General features: G+C 44.1%; 1 protein-coding gene across 1 annotated transcript in view; it reads left to right on the forward strand.

The window, feature by feature from the left end:
- The first annotated feature begins 6011 nt into the window (after positions 1 to 6011).
- NWD2 (NACHT and WD repeat domain containing 2) overlaps positions 6012 to 19465 on the forward strand; it is a 228536-nt gene continuing 215082 nt past the window's right edge. The window contains exon 1 of the mRNA XM_068974766.1: positions 6012 to 6162. Coding sequence (XP_068830867.1) covers positions 6012 to 6162 — 151 coding nt within the window. The remainder of the gene's footprint in view (positions 6163 to 19465) is intronic.

Raw genomic sequence — 19465 nt, forward strand, 5'->3', positions numbered from 1 at the left:
AACAAATGAAATGAAAAACAAATGGGCTTTGTTTTCTTGCTCAAGAATGCTTTGGCTTTTTGGACTATTTTGTGTTTCTATATGAATGTTAGGATTGTTTTATCTTTTGAACTTGGCAATGATATTTTTGGATATGACACCAAAATCGCAGGCAACAAAAACAAAAATAAACATATGATATTACATCAAACTAAAAAGCTTTTGCATAGCAAAGGAAATCATCAACAAACCAACAGAATGGGAGAAAATATTTGTAGGCCATATATCTTATAATGAATTAATGCAATGAATATATAAGAAACTCAAACAACTTAATAGCAAAATAATAATAATAACCCAATTAAAACACAGGCAACTAACTGAATCAGTATTTCTCTAAAGAAGACATACAAGTGGATATATGGAAAGATCATTAACTGTCCAGGATATGTGAATCAAACCTACAATAAGATATCAACTCACACCTACTAGGGAGGTTGGTATTTAAAATATGAAAGACTAATGTTGACAGGATGAGGAGAAAAATCAGTCCCTGTACACTATTGGTAGGAAGGTATATTGGTACAGCTTTTATGGAAATCAGTATGGAGGGTCCTCAAAAATTAAAAATAGAACTATCAAATGATCCAGCAATCCCACTCCTGGATGTATATTCAATACATTCATTTAAATTCTCTGGGCCTCTTGTACTCATCTTTGAAACTGAGCTGTTCATAGAATTAAAGGATATGGAGTTTAGCTTTGGCTCAGTGAAAATATAAAAATCAGTGTAAATCAGCAATGTAGCTAACATTGCTATCAAAGTAGAATGTTTTATACCCTATATTATTTGGTTTTTCTAACAACTAAAAATGCAAATGATATTCATCAATTTGGCTAAATGTATTTTGTTATGTGTTGGTATCCATGTGGGATATTATAATTAATCTATAGTTCGGTGTCCAGAGATCTAGTTTTGACACTAGTTTTGCCAGCCACCAACTGAATGATCTGGGACATGCCATTAAAATTGCTTGATCTGCTTTTTCATATTAGAAAAATAGGGAGGAGGTTGGAGTATAGTTTTATCCATAACCTACCTCACAGGGTTAGAGCCAAATGAGTTGACAGGTATGAAAGTGCTTTGTAAAAAGTAATTCTCTAAGTAAGTATCAGATGATGGAAAGAAAGAAGAGAGTGTCAATGGAACATTACCTGTGACTAATGTCATGAGGTGGAAAAATATCTGATGATCATAATATAAAAATAAAACATTTAATTTAGAAATATAAACTAATCTACAAATTTTTACTAAGAAACTTACCTTACTTTCTTCTACTTTGTATGATGTGCATTGTGCTATCATAACAATGTAATTGTTTAGAAGGTTGCAAGAAGCAGAAGGCTCAAAAAATACATTAAACAGATTTGGAAGGGGGTGGATATAAAGTTAGAATTTCTGAGTCATGAAAACATCAGATAGCAATTTCAGAAAGGTGTAACTTTATTTAAACCCAAGCTGCTGTGAATTCTATCATGCTGCAGACACCTCTGAATCAACCATCTCTGTTGGCAAATTATTATGCTGACAAATTCTCACATAAACTGAAAATTTCCATTTTGTAAACAAGTGGGTTCCTGATGGTTTGGATGATATCCTGAGCTGGAACTTTGGAAAATGAACTCCTTGTTTCAATGACCCTATGTAACCCATTTCTCACGTTAGCAAAGAGATTCAAATATGTATCACCCTTATCAGGGAGCCACTGGGAACAATTTATGTAACATTAAGTCTAATGTACTCTTCTACAAGTTTCAGAAACACAAAAACACATGGTTGGATTCAACAGCTAGATTTTATGAAATAGAATAGTATGTGTTTTACTGGTCATCTTTATAACACTAGGAGTTCTATTTCCACTTTTATCCACAATAGGATAGATGCTGAACACTGGCCCAGAAGCATCCAGGCCAGAATATTTGTTGTACAGGCAGGTAAATACTTGGATCTTTCCTCTGCTGGGACAGAGTCAGTCACAGGGACTCTGGTTATGTCCTTTACAATCAACACCCCATCATCTAAGTCAGATGAACTGAACAGGTGATACAGCCATGCAGCTGGGTGAAAAGCCACCAAGCTTCATGTGGAAGGGAAGGAGATAAGGTACTTTGGCACACCACTGACTTTGGAACAAGCAACCTGCACACACATCACAAGAGGTATACAAGGGATATCAAGTGGAGAGATAAGAGACGTATGTGGCCCAGACTTTGGATCCAGTGGGATTAAATGAGATACCCATTAAAAGTCTTATACAGAGTCTTAGTGTCTAGCTTACAGATGTTTAGCATATCAATATTATTATAGTTTTTTCCCTCCTGTTCTATAAAATTACTTTGGGGGGGGGCATCATCTATATACTGACAGGAGTTGAATTCCTTGACCACAAGGAATCTTCTAGCATTATGAGTAGAATAAATATAGCAGTAATTTTACCTTCGAGCAGCCCTTTTTTTTAATCAAAGGCTGGCATCACTGTTTTATAAAGATAGGAACCTCTTTGTGGTCCTCTGGTCTGCTAATTGGGGTGAGTGAGAGGACAGAGAGGGGAATCCCTCTTCCTGATCACAAGTTTGGCCCCGAGTACACTTTTATTTTCCAGTTCCTATTTCCAGGTGCTCTTCCACGTGCTCCAGCCAGCTTCAGGGATGATATGAGTTTACCTGTGGTCTTATGAGGCAAAAACAGGACCTAAGGAAATCTGGAATCTGGACCAAGGAATCTGGAGGTCTTTGTCATCAGATCAACAACTGGAAGATCAACAACAGATCGACAGATAAAAGCTGGAAGAGTCCAGTCTCGCGTGATCTTGTGGCAGACCTTCTTTCATATTTTGGTCTATAATAACCAGTCTTCCACACCTGTGAACACAGGCCTGAACACCTATTGTTCAGGCTACTTAAGATGTCAGCCAGGACCAGGCCTGGGCAAAATTAGAAAACAGAGATGGTGTACTGCAAAGATTACTGAGACAGGGCCCCAAAGCTTGGATTCCAGCCTGGGCATTAACTAGTTACATGACCTTGGACAAGTCATTTCTCCATTTTGAGACTTGGGTTTCTTTTGTGTACATAAAATGGGAGTAATAATAACATGTTTGTAAAGTATTTTAGACAGATAAAGCAATCTCAACACTGTAAGTCAGGACCTGCTTACCGCATTGATACCCACTCATTCCCTTGCCTTTCCAGTTTCTCTCCTTCCCCACTCTCCACTTCCATAGCCTACAGTTAGTTCCACAGGGCGGGAAATATATCTAGTTAATTCATAACAAAGTGTCAGCACCATGAGTGACTCTTCCCTTATGCCATCTGCATGCTAATGAATGACTCTCTCGTTTTAGGCTACCCGACATTAGCAAGAGACAGGATGGAAGAAGTAAATGGGTGTGCCTGTCTGTGTGTATGTGGCGGGGAGGTTCTATATCCTCATGTAGAAACCTCCCGGATTACCCAAGACAGCAGCCTGCTCTACCTAATGCAAAGCTGGCTGTACTGTGCTGGGAGCTTTCTGAAGCTTGGCCCCATAGATACTGTTAAATTCTCTCCTCTGCATCCTTGGTCTGCAGTGACACTGGCAGATGCTAAACCTCGGCCTGTCTAGAACAGTTAATTAGGTTACAGAGGCTGCCAAAAATCTCAAAGTCATCCTATGAAAATGAAGTACTCTGAGATCTGAAACAAAGGTCAGAAGACACAAACACTAATTTGATTTTGAAGAGAGAAACCACAAAATGGGGAGGGGGGAGAGAAAGAAAGGGAGGCAGGCAGGTCCTTGACAATCTGGCAACTCTGCACCATAAAACAACATTGAGACGTGGCATGAAGTGGTCCTGGCTCCTTTCTCCAGCAACAAATACTATATATTCATAAAGAATGATACTGTAATAGACACTGTATATTCATAACCTCTTCCAGAGAGCCCAGTCCAAACCTCCTGGGACATCAGGAGAGCTTTCAGACAGTTCCCCTTCCTGCTGGAGAATGTCCCCACCAGGGAGTAATGAGGCTGGAGAGAGGGAGGAGATAAACTGCTAAATGGAAATCAGTTGAATGAATACGTGGGCATGTTCAAGGTCTCTTTATTGGTTTCATCAAATTATTACAAAGGAAGAACTTTTGCCTGCCCTCAGGTTCTCAGTACTGAATAGGCAGCCTTAAAAACCTAGAGACCCAATTCTTCAAAATGGTTACCCCGAAAGTGTGTGTTGGTGCTGCGGTGGGGGGTAACAAAAGGCAGCGGTGCGTAGGACTTCACTGCCACCAGCAGGGGCCAGAAGTGCACGCCAGGAGCTGCCTACAGCAGAAGCCCCAGGCCAGAGGCTAAAGCTGGCAGCTGAGGCTGTCTTCACCCCGTGCCCACCCGCCCCCTCCACAATCTCAAAGATTTGGAAGAGCTGTTCTTCCTTTCTAAAACACAGTTGTTCCTGCCTTAAAACTCAACATCAGGGGTTTGGAGACCAAACTCCAGGTAGGGTTCCAGAACACCCTCCTCCCTTACCCCACCTCACAATCCCACTTCCTGCGTGTACTGGGATTTGCAGTATTTTGAAGGTGCAGTGGAGTGTGGCCCAGAGATGGCAATTTTAGGTTCAGTCCCTTTGCATCGCTTGTCAACCCTTGCACTGTCCACCTCACGCCCCGACCCCTGGTTTACAGCCCCGCAACCGCTCTGGCCGTGTTAGATCCGCTTCAGGTAAAGCCAACTCACGCACTGCACGAACTTGGAAAAGCTGCCCTATGTCAACTCTGATCTCTCGCACCTGGCGCCAATCTGCGGCCACCTGCACTTTGCGGGACGTTGCGCTGGAAGGCGCTCCCCGGAGTCCGACCAGCCTGCGGTGCCCAGGCGCGCACCAGGCCGCGCGGGACTCCCGGCATCCAGCCTCCCTTCCGGCGGGTCCCGGAGCCTCGGCTCTGGCGGAATGGCCCAGGAATGCGCCGGGTCGGGGGCAGGAAGGACACCCCCTGGAGCCTTAGAGACCTCGGGAGGACTCCCCGCCGAGATCAGCTCGAGGAACGGTTCCGTGACCACGCGGCGAGGAGCACGTGAGCAGCGCTGCTTTGCTATAAGAACCCCCGCTCTGCTGCGCGAGGGGAGCGAGCGGACCGGCAGGACGCTGCCACCTGCGCCAAGAAAAAGAGCGACGGTGATACTCCCTCCAGGACACCCCAGACGGTCCCGAGTTTTGGTGGTTAGGACCCTGGGGGTCCGGGCTCCGCCGTGCGTCTAACTTTGAGGCGGAATTCCCAGCACTTAGGCAAAAACGCGCAGACGCCAGCACGCGTGCGTTTTTGAAGATGCTCAGAGCTTGTTTGACCTTTAGTAGAGTTAGAGGAGTAGTAGCAAAAACCCCGAGCTAATTTCTCGTCCTCCACTGAGCAGGCATCTAGGAGCGCCCGGGCTCGCCTTCAGAGAAACCTGGGAGATCCCTAGCAGCCCGAGACCCCGGCGCCCCGGCCGCCGTTTAATTAAGTCGCGGGGATATTCCTGCGCCCCGCTGGAGGCAGCTGGCGGTAAACTCCAGACGCCTTTTGTAGATAAAGTTTGGTCCGCTCTACTTGCCGGCTGCATCCCGGCCGCGTTGTCCGCCCCCTCCTCCCGCAACGGGCGCGGGCGGGGAGATGGCCGCGGGCTCGGCGACCGGCGCGGGCGCTTCCCGGCGCAAAGGGGCGCCGCGCGCGTAGCCGCCGCCACGCTGACCTCCAGCTCCCTCCTGCTACTGCGCTAAGCCGGGGCAGCGAGCGAAGGCGAACGCCCGGAGGGGCCGGAGGCGGCGGCGAGAGGAGCCGGAGGGTCCATATGGCCTCTCTCCGCCCGCCGGCGGTGTGCGCCACGGAGCTCTCCCGCGGCCCCTCGGGTTCCGAGCGGCTCTGAGCGGCGCCGCCTGCGGGAATCCACCTAGCCGTTCCGCGGAGCCGCGGGCAGTAACCCGAGAGCAGGCGTCGGCATCTATTCCTCCCTAAGGGCGATGTGGCCGGCCGGCGCGGGCACCAAGCTGCCCTGTCCCCGGGACTCTGCGCTCCGGCGGGCGGCTTTCTCCGGGAACCTCACCGCCCTGCCTTCTCACCTCGTGCCAGCCGGCCGTAGCGTCCGGGTCTTCATCAGCGCCAACCCCGAAGGTATGTCCCTCGCTTGCTCTTGTCCGTCTGCGCGGCGGGAGCCGAGAAAGTGCCAGGGCACAGGCGGGTGCACCGGCTGTCCCCCGCGCTCCCTGCCTCTCTCGACCACACCGAGGCTGCCCTGCGCGCGTGGGAATTTCATTTGTATCACTTTTCTCCTTCCCTGGCTCATTTCTTCTGCCTGCTGACTTTGCCTAGGACGTCCATTTCTCGCCCCCTGCATTATTTCTGCCGGTCGGTCTAAGAAATATCGGAGAAATTAACAGACGCTTCTGGAAGCTTCATCCTGCCACCCCACCCCCATCTCGTTTTTCTTTCCTTCAGCGGTTTCTTCTCCGAGGTTATAAACGCAAATAAATTTTCTCGGCCCCGCGATAGATTCCTGAATGGGGGCTCCCTCCTTAGCCACTTGTTCAGGCCGAGGCGAAGTGGAAGCCTAGGATTCTCTGAGCCTCGCCTCCTGCCGGTGTGCTAGTGGTGCCTTTGGTCTTGAGGGTCAGAGGAGACCCTTGCGAACCCAAGATCTGTGGAGATCTTGGGGAAATGTGCTGTGCGGTCCCGAAAACAGGCTGGCGCTCAGCCCGGCGCTGGCTTCAAGGTGGAGCGTTCAGGATGAGCTCATCTCTATGGTTGGGTCTTGGGCTGGATCGTCCCGGTCTAGAACTTGGCCTTCTCAGTCGTGTTCCTGCTAAGGGCTGGGCACCTGGTAGCTGTTAAATGAAAACTTGTTGATTTATTACATTCACAAATCACAGCGACTGAGCCCTGCGTAGTTAGTTTCTCGCTCCTGCTCATCCTCTGCCTTTCTGTTCTCAGCCCTAAATGTTAACTTTTATTCTCAGTAAGTGAAGGAAAGGTAGAATGCATTTGACTTGGGCCGGATAAAACTGTAACTTGCTCTTTTCTAGAAAAAATGTTTGACCCTAAAATGAGATTATAGAAGACTTAAATAGACGTTTGTTATCGGAAACTTACTTTTGCTGCACTCTATCAAGCCTTGGGTCTGACAAAGTAAAGAGAGGGAAAAAGAACAGTTATTCAGTCATTGGATAGAATCATCATTTGTGAAAGCCCAAGACTCTGGTTGCTTGTGAAAAGCATTCAGAGGGCCAATAAAAAATATCTTTCAAAAAAGTTGTTTCAAAAAACACTAGCAGCAATTTCGGGTGAAGTACGAGTTATGAAAAGAGGATTGGGAAAAGAATCATAGATAACGCACAGTGATGAGTATTCGAAATGCTGTACACTTTTCAGAGAGGGTGTGAATGGTCGTTTATCAGCTTACAGCTGTGTTTCACAGAACTCAATAATTAAGGTGGCTTTAGGGAAGCTACAGTACATTGTTTAAAATTCTTCTCATTTGAAATATGTCTTACAGGGTTTTTTACTTAAATCTGGAAAAACAAAACTGTGTGGCTGTGCAACCTGTTGCAGAACCTAAGAAAATCTGCAACTTAAGTGTTTCGGTGTTTTTAAAAATATAGCTAAAACCATTTTAAAGTTTTCGAGAAATTTTCATTTTCCTGAGCTAAAAAAAAACCACTCATGAGACAAGTTCAAATGTGCTGATGTAAAACCAACTAAGTAACATTTTTCTTTAAACAAGTTGTTTTTAAAGTACAATGAAAGTCTGTTAATGTCATCAGTAGTTTACCTTTCTTTAAATTTGTTAAAAAATTCTAAAACATCAGTGATAGTGAATTTTTATCATGTAAGATTAATATCAAATTAATATTCAGCATTAATGCTATTTTTCTTAAGCCTGTACACATGATTCTGTTAATTCTGAGGTTTCTTGAAATAGAAGCTTTAGCGTGTATTACTTAGGACAGCAAATAAGAGGGAGGGGTGGATCTTGCCTTCTGGTCACTGAGCTGGGCGACTTGCACACTTATCTTACAAGACCAGAAATGTGAATCTTACCCTGAGAAATTGCAATAGGGGCAGGACTTCAAGTTTTATCCCAAAAGGAGAGCCCAGGGTATATTAAATAGAAAAGATGGAGATGGGTATTTTTTTAGAGCCTGAACACGAGGCTTTGCAATCTCCATAAATGCTCTGTCCGAGACAACACTTTACTGCAAGATCTTTATGGATATGACTCAGGAAGCAAATGGTTGTGTTTTGGTGTGATCCAATATTAGATTGTTGGCCAATACTCAGGAGCCTCTCCACTGTCAAATTAAGACAGAGAATATTATCTCATGCTTTCCTTTACCAGCGGAAATCCAATATATGCTCTGCATAAAAGCCTCTCTGTGAGCTCATAGCAGTACTTTTAAGAATCCAGCAAGGGTCTCCCTTTGATTGCTTTATAAGGCTTGTATGGCATTTCCCTATCAGTACTTAAAATAATACATGTCTTTAGAACATAGATTGGCTCATTCAGGTTTTGCTCTCAAACACCATCAAAGGATGGTGGACAAGAGGGTGTTCTTCCTATTTTACAGATGAGAAAACAAAGGCACTGGTTTAAACTAGCAGAGGGAAATAAGCTGGAGCCTGCAGGATACTCTGGCCCAGCCTAGATTCACGTCCAATTTCTATAAATATCTACACTTATATGGACAAGAAAATCAGCTGGCTATAGTCAGTAATTCTGGTCTTCCATTTGAAGCCTGACAGCCCCAAGAAGCTGAATAGCAGGAAGGGACCATGGTTGCCCTGACCCACTGTACCCCTGTGAAAAGGTAGCTTTACAACCATTCAAGGAAATTTCAAGATTTTTTGAATTCTAATGGACATATTCCTGTTCAGAAGTATATCTACATCTGACTTGTTCTCACCGTATGATAGACACTGGATAAGAACCAGCATGAGGGAGGCTGTAACTGTCCCCAGTTCTCCTACGTGGATGGGTTTTGGATCTCAACTAGTCCCACCTCCCACCAATGTAGCTGTCCCATCTGTGGCATCTTTATTAATCCTTGGAATTTTTCTAGTCATTTAGTCTCTGTCTCTCTGCCAGAATGGCACTTATACCTCCTTGGAACAGTGGTTCTAAAACATAAAAATTCTCCAGTGTGATTATTCTGGATTGAATTGTCCATGAATATGTGGAGGAGAGGAGCCTTCACAGTTCTCTCCCTATGATTGAAATTTAAGAGGCCTGTTAAATAATACGCCTCTTCTCTGCTTGAAGTCTTACCCGAGGCTCCTTTTCATACAAGGACATTAATCTCATATTGGGGACCCCACTTTCATGATCTGAGCTAAACCTGATTACCTCCCAAAGGCCTCACTTCCAGGTATCACATTGGGGGTCAGGGCTTCACCATATGAACTGGGGGGAGGGGTGGGGACAAACATTCAAGTCATACTGCTTTGCCCCTGATCCCTCAAACTCATGTCCTCTCTGCACGCCAAGTACATTATTCCATCCCAAAGCTACAAACAGTAGCATTAACTCTAAAGCCCAAAGTCTCATCCAAATGATTCGTGGGTGAGACTCCAGATAGGCTTCATCCTGAAACAAAACTCCCCTCCAGCTGTGAGGCTGTTAGATGAGTTATGTGCTTCCAAATATACAATGAGGGGCCAGGGGTAGTATATAGTTTCTCATTCCAGAAGGGAGAAACTAGAGCAATAGAAAAGAAGGGATGAAGGGTTCCATGCAAGTCCAAAACCCAGCAAGGCAAATACCATTAGGTCTTGCGGCTCTAGAATATTCCATTTTGGATTGATGCTTTGCCTTCTGGACCCACTAGAGTGTTTGTATCTCCTCTTATGTCTTTGCAAGGAAGGAGTCACCCACCAAAGTCCCAGGAGGCCCTGCCCCCAAGGCTTTAGGCAGAGGCCACCTCTCCTATTGAACTCCAAGTGATGCCATCTCTCAGCTTTGAAACCAAGGAAGCAGCCCTGATGCTCTCTGAATCTTTGGGGTCATTCTTCCTCTGTCTTGAAGAAATAACACATGTTCACAGGCAGGAGCCCTGTGGTCCAGTCCTGTAGGTCTGACAGCCTTCCTTTCTGTCATCCTGTCTCCACCAGTTCACACTGGCCTTGCTTCTGCCGGGGGAGGGGCCCATGGTTCACACCCATCCTCATTTCTTTACCAAATGGTTGTGTGACCACACCCTTACTGTTCTTTTCAGAGCATACCTCCACATAATTTTTGCAATATGGATAGGCTGAGAGCTTTCAAGATCAAGTTCTGATTCCCTTTTACTTAATAAAATTAGTACCTCAGTTCATCTCTCTTTCTCATTTTACTATAAACAAACCAAGGTTCTCCTGCAAAACTTTCTTAAAAATCTCCCTAGCTAATTATCTGTTTCATTGGTTCTAGTTTCTGTCTTCCACAAAACACAAGAGAAGACTCTAAACATGGACATAACCAGATGGTCAACACTGAAATCAGATTGATTATATTCTTTGCAGCCAAAGATGGAGAAGCTCTATACAGTCAACAAAAGCAAGATCAGGAGCTGACTGTGGCTCAGATCATGAACTCCTTATTACCAAATTCAGACTGAAATAGAAGAAAGTAGGGAAAACCACTAGACCATTCAGGTATGACCTCAATCAGATCCCTTATGATTATACAGTGGAAGTGAGAAATAGATTTAAGGGCCTAGATCTGATAGATAGAGTGCCTGAGGAACTATGGAATTAGGTTCGTGACATTGTACAGGAGACAGGGATCAAGACCATCCCCATGGAAAGGAAATGCAAAAAAAGCAAAATGGCTGTCTGGGGAGGCCTTACAAATAGCTGTGAAAAGAAGAGAGGCGAAAGGCAAAGAAGAAAAGGAAAGATATAAGCATCTGAATGCAGAGTTCCAAAGAATAGCAAGAAGAGATCAGAAAGCCTTCTTCAATGATCAATGCAAAGAAATAGAGGAAAAGAACAGAATGGGAAAGACCAGAGATCTCTTCAAGAAAATTAGAGATACCAAGGGAACATTTCATGCAAAGATGGACTCGATAAAGGACAGAAATGGTATTGACCTAACAGAAGCAGAAGACATTAAGAAGAGGTGGCAAGAATACACAGAAGAACTGTACAGAAAAGATCTTCACGACCAAGATAATCATGATGGTGTGATCACTCACCTAGAGCCAGACATCCTGGAATGTGAAGTCAAGTGGGCCTTAGAAAGCATCACTATGAACAAAGCTAGTGGAGGTGATGGAATTCCAGTTGAGCTATTTCAAATCCTGAACGATGATGCTGTGAAAGTGCTGTGCTCAATATGCCAGTAAATTTGGAAAACTCAGCAGTGGCCACAGGACTGGCAAAGGTCAGTTTTCATTCCAATCCCAAAGAAAGGCAATGCCAATGAAGGCTCAAACTACCGCACAATTGCACTCGTCTCACATGCTAGTAAAGTAATATTCAAAATTCTCCAAGCAGGCTTTAGCAATACATGAACTGTGAACTTCCAGATGTTCAAGCTGGTTTTAGAAAAGGCAGAGGAACCAGAGATCAAATTGCCAACATCCGCTGGATCATGGAAAAAGCACGAGAGTTCCAGAAAAACATCTATTTCTGCTTTATTGACTATGCCAAAGCCTTTGACTGTGTGGATCACAATAAACTGTGGAATATTCTGAAAGAGATAGGAATACCAGACCACCTGACCTGCCTCTTGAGAAATCTGTATGCAGGTCAGGATGCAACAGTTAGAACTGGACATGGAACAACAGACTGGTTCCAAATAGGAAGAGGAGGACGTCAAGGCTATATATTGTCACCCTGCTTATTTAACTTATATGCAGAGTACATCATGGAAATGCTGGACTGGAAGAAACACAAGCTGGAATCAAGATTGCCAGGAGAAATATTAATAACCTCAGATATGCAGATGACACAACCCTTATGGCAGAAAGCGAAGACGAACTAAAAAGCCTCTTGATGAAAGTGAAAGTGGAGAGTGAAAAAGTTGGCTTAAAGCTCAACATTGAGAAAACGAAGATCATGGCATCTGGTCCCATCACTTCATGGGAAATAGGAAAACAGTGAAAACAGTGGCTGACTTTATTTTTTTGGGCTCCTAAATCACTGCAGATGGAGATTGCAGCCATGAAATTAAAAGACACTTACTCCTTGGAAGGAAAGTTATGACCAACCTAGATAGCATATTGAAAAGCAGAGACATTACTTTGCTGACTAAGGTCCGTCTAGTCAAGGCTCTGGTTTTTCCAGTGGTCATGTATGGATGTGAGAGTTGGACTGTGAAGAAGGCAGAGCGCCGAAGAATTGATGCTTTTGAACTGTGGTGTTGGAATAGACTCTTGAGAGTCCCTTGGACTGCAAGGAGATCAGCCCTGGGATTTCTTTGGAAGGAATGATGCTAAAGCTGAAACTCCAGTACTTTGGCCACCTTATGTGAAGAGTTGACTCATTGGAGAAGACTCTGATGCTGGGAGGGATTGGGGGCAAGAGGAGAAGGGGATGACAGAGGATGAGATGGCTGGATGGCATCACCTACTCGATGGACATGAGTCTGTGTGAACTCCGGGAGTTGTTAATGGACAGGGAGGCCTGGCGTGCTGCGGTTCATGTGGTCGCAAAGAGTCTGACAGGACTGAGCGACTGAACTGAACTTTCTGTCTTCCATAAAACACTAGAATGCTGTTCAGCCAAGTTCTTTGCTACTTTGTAACAATCACTTATCCTCCATTGTGCAAAACATGTTCCTCATTTCTGTCTCCTCCCAAGAAGGCCTTTGAAGGGCTTTGTCATCCATAGTTTGGTGATGATTATGTGTTCTCTGAATAGCTGTCGCTCCAACTCTCCCTTTTCTGAGCTCTCACCAGATTCCCCTTTATCAGCCCCTAATGGCATTCTTGGCTTTTTCTAGTGCACACCTCACAACTCTTCTAGCCTCTACCCTATTCCACAGTTGCTTCTCTTTCTTAGATATTTTGTTACAGCAGCACATCACTTGTTGATGCCAGCACTCTCTTAATTTCCTAGGGTTGCCATAACAAATTATGGCAGATTGTGTTTTAAATAACACAAGTCTACAGTCTTAAGATTCTGAAGTCTGGAGCCTGAAATCAAGCTGTTAGCAGCGCTGTGCTCCCACGGGAAAGCTCTGGGGAAGAGCCTTTCTCTGCCTCTTTCTTCTTTCATGCCAATCCTTGGTGTCCCTTGGCTTGTGGCTCTATCTCTCCATGTGTGCCTCGTCCTCATATGGTAGAAAGAGAACTTTTATGTCTCCTAACGCTAAGAATCCCATCTTATGACCTCATTTAATTATCTCTCAAGGGCTTCACCCCAAAATATCATTATATTGGGGGTTAGGACTTCAACATGTGAACTTTGGGGGACACAGCCCTTTAGTCAATAATACGTAAAATGTAAAGCTGAAGAAAAACCAAAAAATTGCCTTTGTTACTAATAAAAGCTGAAGCAGGCCAGTACTCCTTATCTGTGATCCTTTGAGCCAGATGTGATTTTACAGTTCCACGTTTTTTATATTTAGGGCAAAAATGGTATATATGTTGTTGTTACTAATATCCTATAACCAGATATGAATGTGTTTATAAGAAAACATGACTAAGTGCTGTACCGTAGAACTTTCTGCAGTGTCGAGGGTCTTTATCTGTATTATCGTATGTGAGAGCACTAGTTACATATGGCTATTGAGCTTTTGAACTTGGCTAGTATGACTAAGAATCTGAATTTTTAATGTCATTTCATAGTAACTGACTTAAATTTGACTAGACTTGTGTGACTATTGGCTACTATATTGGACGCAAAGCTTTAAGAGGGGTAATAAGGACTATAAGTGGCTTCATATTCATTAAGGTTGGGTTTTGCCACCAGGAGTCAGGTCACTTCAGGTTTTGCTGCCAAATGAATTAAGGAAAATTTTGTTTTCGTTTCTTGGGGGATTTTGTCATTTCAAATAAGGGCTGTATATCTTATTGGGAAATATAGCTTTTAACTTCAGGAAAGTGGGTTTCCCAGTACTGAGCCTCCGAACTGTACAGACTAAGTAAGTCACTATAGCGATGGACAAAGACCAGACTCTCCCCTCCCCCACCATGAACAGAGCTGACCCCTTAAAATGTATGACATGGAGGAGCTGAGAATGACAGGTTTACTTACAAGAGAGAAAGAAGGGGCTGGGTTATTTGTGCCCAAATTTTCCTTCCAAATGCAGCCATCAGATAAAGGCACTTCTCCCCTGAGGGATAAATGCCAGCCCTATTCAGGGCTACTAGTGGATCCCTCTGTGTGTCAAGAGACATCTGGAGTGGAGACAAAGCTATCTCTAGTGCCTTTTTTTTTGTTCATCCCCCCACTCCCACACACACACAGATATGTGCACTGGTCGTCTTTGAAGGTTGTACACAATGTTAATGATAAGATCCTGAGCCCACTCCTGCTTAGGTTTTTTACTTGACTTGTCTTTGCATCTTTCCTGACTCTCTTTTCCAGTTCTTTTTAAAAAGTAATTTTATTTATTTATTTTTGGCTGTGCTGGGTCTTCGTTGCTGCCCGGCCTTTTCTCTAGCTGGGGTGAGTAGGGACTCCTCTCTAGCTGTGACGTGCGGGCCCCTCATGGCGGTGGCGTCTTTTTTTGCAGAGCATGGGCTCCAGGGTGTTTGGGCTTCAGCACTTGCAACACCTGGGCTCATTCATGGTGCATTTCAGTAGTTCTGGTGCGCAAGCTTAGTTGCTCCAGGGCATGCGGAATCTTCCAGGACCAGGGATCAAACCCATGTCTCTGTATCGGCAGGTGGGTCTTCGCTGCAGAGCCCTCATCCCCATTCCTTTGGAATTTTATGTAGGAAACTTTATTCTCCAGTTGGCAGAAGTCACAATAACAAGAGATCTATTCCCTACAGTTGCTGCAGCCAGTGGCCATTGACCTTAGCTTGTGCTCTCAGACAAGAAGCAGAAAGATATGCTTCAAGAAGGCCACAAGAAACATGAATATTCTTTACCATGGTTCTTCTTTCCTTTCCTACAATGCTAATTTCCAAGCTCCCTGATTTTTTTCATTGTTTTATGAGTTATTGGAAAAAATACAGTTAGGCACAACAAGAAGTGTGTGTATATATATATATATACACACACATACATGCTTTTGATAGGCTGAAACATCTTTCAAAATCAAGAGTCTTAAATGAGAATATTGCAAACTGCTGTTTCACAATAAATGTACTCAGGATGTTTATAATAAATGAGTTCTAAAATTTTAATAGTTGAATCTTCCAGTCCTTCAGCAAACATTTTTCAGGCAGGAGAGACTACAGGTGGCTTACTGGTAAAGAATCCACCTGCCAAGTAGGAGATGGGGATTCAATCCCTGGGCTGGGAAGATCCTCTGGAGGTGGAAATGGCAACCCACTCCAGTATTCTTGCCTTGGAATTCCCATGGAGTAGGAGCCTTGCGGGCTACAGTCCATGGGGTCACAAAAGTTGACATGACTTAGGTCTAAGCAGCAATAACAGACTTGAGAGCCGGACTAGCTGGGATTTACTCTTCCTCAATCCACCATTTAATGAAGTGATTTATTAAGCAAGTTGTTTCACCTCTTTGTTCTCAGTTTCATAATCTCTGAAAGAGAACTCTGCCTAAGAGGGTTATTGAGTAGCTGAAATACGCTATTAGATGTAAAGCACTTACAACAGTGCTAGACACTTGTTAAGCATTATTTGCTCTTATTCTCTTTAAGTTTCTGCCGTGATCCAGTCACCGTGTGGGTATGGAGGTGCCAAGAGGAACAAGGCATCTCCTGCCCTTAAGGAATGCCATCTGCCAAGGCATCAGTCAGAACTCAGCAGTAAAAATGAAGACCATTCCAGATATGTTCAGGAACTAAACACGATTGTAAGGGTCGGAGACGTGAAAGTCAGGGGCACTATTGGACATTCAGTTCACATTGCCAAAGCTGTCACCCAGAGGAGGAGAGAATGTAGAAGCCACTGCCAGTCTACACCGCTGGCGACTGGGTAGCTGGCTGGTTTCTACAAGTACCCTTATCTGCTGAACCTGCGTGTCAGCCACCACAGCTGGTGACAGAAGAACCTCTTGGCTTCCCTAGCCCTCCAGATCTCACACCGATGTGTCCCCCTGGCCAAGAGGGATTACATAAAGACCCTGGCAACAGATGTGACTAGGAACCTCTAGGCCTCCAGCTGCTATGCCCCAAGGTAGAGGGTGGAAGGCGTGGGAATGGATCCTCAACCCCAAGAAGCAGTATCTGGCAGGAAGCAGGCACAGGCACTCGTTTGCCTCCACGGCCAGTAGGTGTTCACAGAACACCCACTCCCTATGGGTGCTGTTCTGGTGCTAAGAATACAACAGTAACAAAACAGGCCAGGTCTCTGCTCTCACAGAATTTACGTGAATGATAAAAATATATGTGATGAGCAGAGAGCTAAAATATGAGCAGAGAAGTGAAAAGACACCAAGGAGTAAACCAGCTTGGGGCTCAAGAGTGAGGGTTTGGGAGGGCTCCCCAGAGGAAGGACTAGAGCCAGGATGTAGAAACTTCTACAGGATAATTGAACCTGAGGCAAAGAGGTGGTGAGATCTCTACAGGGAATAAAGAGGAATAATCTTGATGATTCCACAAAGAGCTTTTCTCCTTTTGAGTAAGAGTGGAGCTGATGTACTGAGGTGATGGTATTGTTTGCCCTTTGAAAGTGGCTCATTTAGAATGACATTTAATGGAAACTGTGGCTTGCGCCATATAGGTACTCTGTATACAAATAGATTATGACTTTATGGTTTAACAAATCATCTGTGCATGCTGCGTGCATGTTCAGCCACTCCAGTGTTATCTGACTTTCTGTGACTCTTTGGACTGTAGCCTGCCAGGCTCCTCTGTCTGTGGGATTATCCAGGTAGGAATACTAGAATGGGTTGCCATGCCCTCCTCCAGGAGATCTTCCCGAATCAGGGATCAAACTGGAGTCTCCGGCATTGCAGGTGAATTCTTTACCCCTGAGCCACCTAGGAAGCCCAATAAATCATCTACTGATTTTTAAAAAGTCTTGTACACCATAGCAGTGATGTTAATTGCCATTTTAAAGATTGTCTGCAAGTCCATATTTTGTTTCAGTTGTCTATTGCTGTGTATTAACCGGGGGCTTCCCAGATGGCACTAGTGGTAAAGAACTTGCCTACCAGTACAGAAGACATAAGAGACGTGGGTTCCATCCCTGGGTCCAGAAGATCCCCTGGAGGATGGCACAGCAGTCCACTCCAGTTTTCTTGCCAGGAGAATCCCATGGACAGAGGAGCCTGACAGGTTACGGTCCATAGGATCACAAAGTCAGACACGACTGAACCGACTTAGCATACACGCCTATGTATCAGCTCACCCCAAAATTCAGTGACTTAAACCAGTGATTTACCATTTCTCACTCCTGCATCTGGCTCCTCTGTGCTTCTCCGTGAGGACTTGCTCACTCCAGCTTTTTCTCAAGATTTGAATTCATTGTAGGGATTGCTCTCCCAGAGAAAGGAAGTGGAAGCTGCCAGGCCTCTTCAGGCCTGGGCTCAGAAGTCCCAGAACATCTCTTTCCCTACATCCCATCAAGGTAAGACCAGAGTCAAAGGGATCTTAAAGTCTTAGGAAGTAGACTCCATCCCTGTGCACGCAGGCAGGAGAGGTTTTCATGATGGCCAACTATAAAAGCTGCTGAAACCCCCAGTTATGTCTTTGACATAACTGTATTAAATGACATAATACATGAAAATGTAGTAAATTCATACCCTGACACATAGCAAATGCTCAACAAGCATTGCTAATAATAATAATTGTTGTGACAATGATGATTTGTTAAGGCTTGACAGTGAGTCTGTAAATTCCACCCTTCTAAAACCTTGCAGATTCTGAAATGAGGGGAAAAAAGACCAAAGGCTATGCAGATAGGAGATAAATTATCACCACTGCTGGTGACAAATATAATGCAGAGCATTTTTGTACTTCCTAACACTAAATACTAGAATTAGACAATCTTCCATCCCAACACTGGGGTATGGGGAAAGGGAGGGGGAGGGTCTGCTTCATGGAGCCTGGAGCATACCCATGCTCTCCAAGGACAAACAGGTCCATTCCCCAAGGAAAGAGGTGAGCAGGTGCATTAAGCTTGCCTGCTTTATTCCTACATTTTCCAGTCAAATAAGTCACCTTTTAACTTCCCGCCCGCGCTCTGAGGTGGGTAAGTGAGACAGAAAAGAGAGGCCAGGAGCCTTCCACTTCAGAAGAAACTTCCAGTTAGGGGAAGAAGGGCTTCTTGCCTAACACAGATATTCACTTATTTCCACTTTAACATTCGAACATGGTGAAAGCCTTCAGTTACCCAGAACCATTTAAATTGGATATCTAGTTTGGCGTAGCCCAAATTATATCACTGTGAAATATCTTAATAGAAGAGAAGACAGTGAGCAATAGGGTCAGTGAGCAATACATATCTTAAATGTAAAAGCAGCAATTACATGCAAATATGCATATCAGAATACTTTCATAGGGTAAGTGCTTAGCAAGGCTTTGGAAAAAGTCACTTTATCTGTCTAGAAATAATTTGTTTTAAATCACTAAGTTTTGGGGTACATTGATATGCCACAATACACAACTAAAAAGAAAAAGTGCAAACTCACAAACACCTTTGAAAATGGTTAATGATAAAGTTCCTACAGAGTAACAGGAATTCAGCTACAAAGTAATTCGGTTTGACAAAGTACGCTGATAGGTCTTTTCAACTCAAATTCTTTTAAGTCTTTTTGTTAATGGTCATATGATTTAAATAAAAGTAAACCTTGTAGTAGATGGTTCACAAAGATCCTAGGTGTTGAGTTACGTACAATCTAAAAGTGTGGTGATATTAATATAAAGATAGCTATCACTTCTTCAGAGATTTAGCTTATATCATAATTTTGCTGCAGTTAAACAGAATTCATTCTACAAATTAAAGTATGTTGGCTATTATATAATTAGGAAAAGGATTTGTATAATACTGGAATCAAGATTGCTGGGAGAAATATCAATAACCTCAGATATGCAGATGACACCACCCTTACGGCAGAAAGTGAAGAAGAACTAAAGAGCCTCTTGATGAAGGTGAAAGAGGAGAGTGAAAAAGTTGGGTTAAAGCTCAACATTCAGAAAATTAGGATCATGGCATCCAGTCCCTTCACTTCATGGCAAATAGATGGGGAAACAGTGGCTGACTTTATTTTGGGGGGCTCCAAAATCACTGCAGGTGGTGATTGCAGCCATGAAATTAAAAGACACTTAATCCTTGGAAGGAAAGTTATGACCAACCTAGATAGCATATTAAAGGCAGAGACATTACTTTGTCAACAAAGGTCCATCTAGTCAAGGCTATG

The sequence above is a fragment of the Capricornis sumatraensis genome, chromosome 7 (assembly GCF_032405125.1).
Source record: "Capricornis sumatraensis isolate serow.1 chromosome 7, serow.2, whole genome shotgun sequence".
Taxonomy (NCBI): Eukaryota; Metazoa; Chordata; class Mammalia; order Artiodactyla; family Bovidae; genus Capricornis; species Capricornis sumatraensis.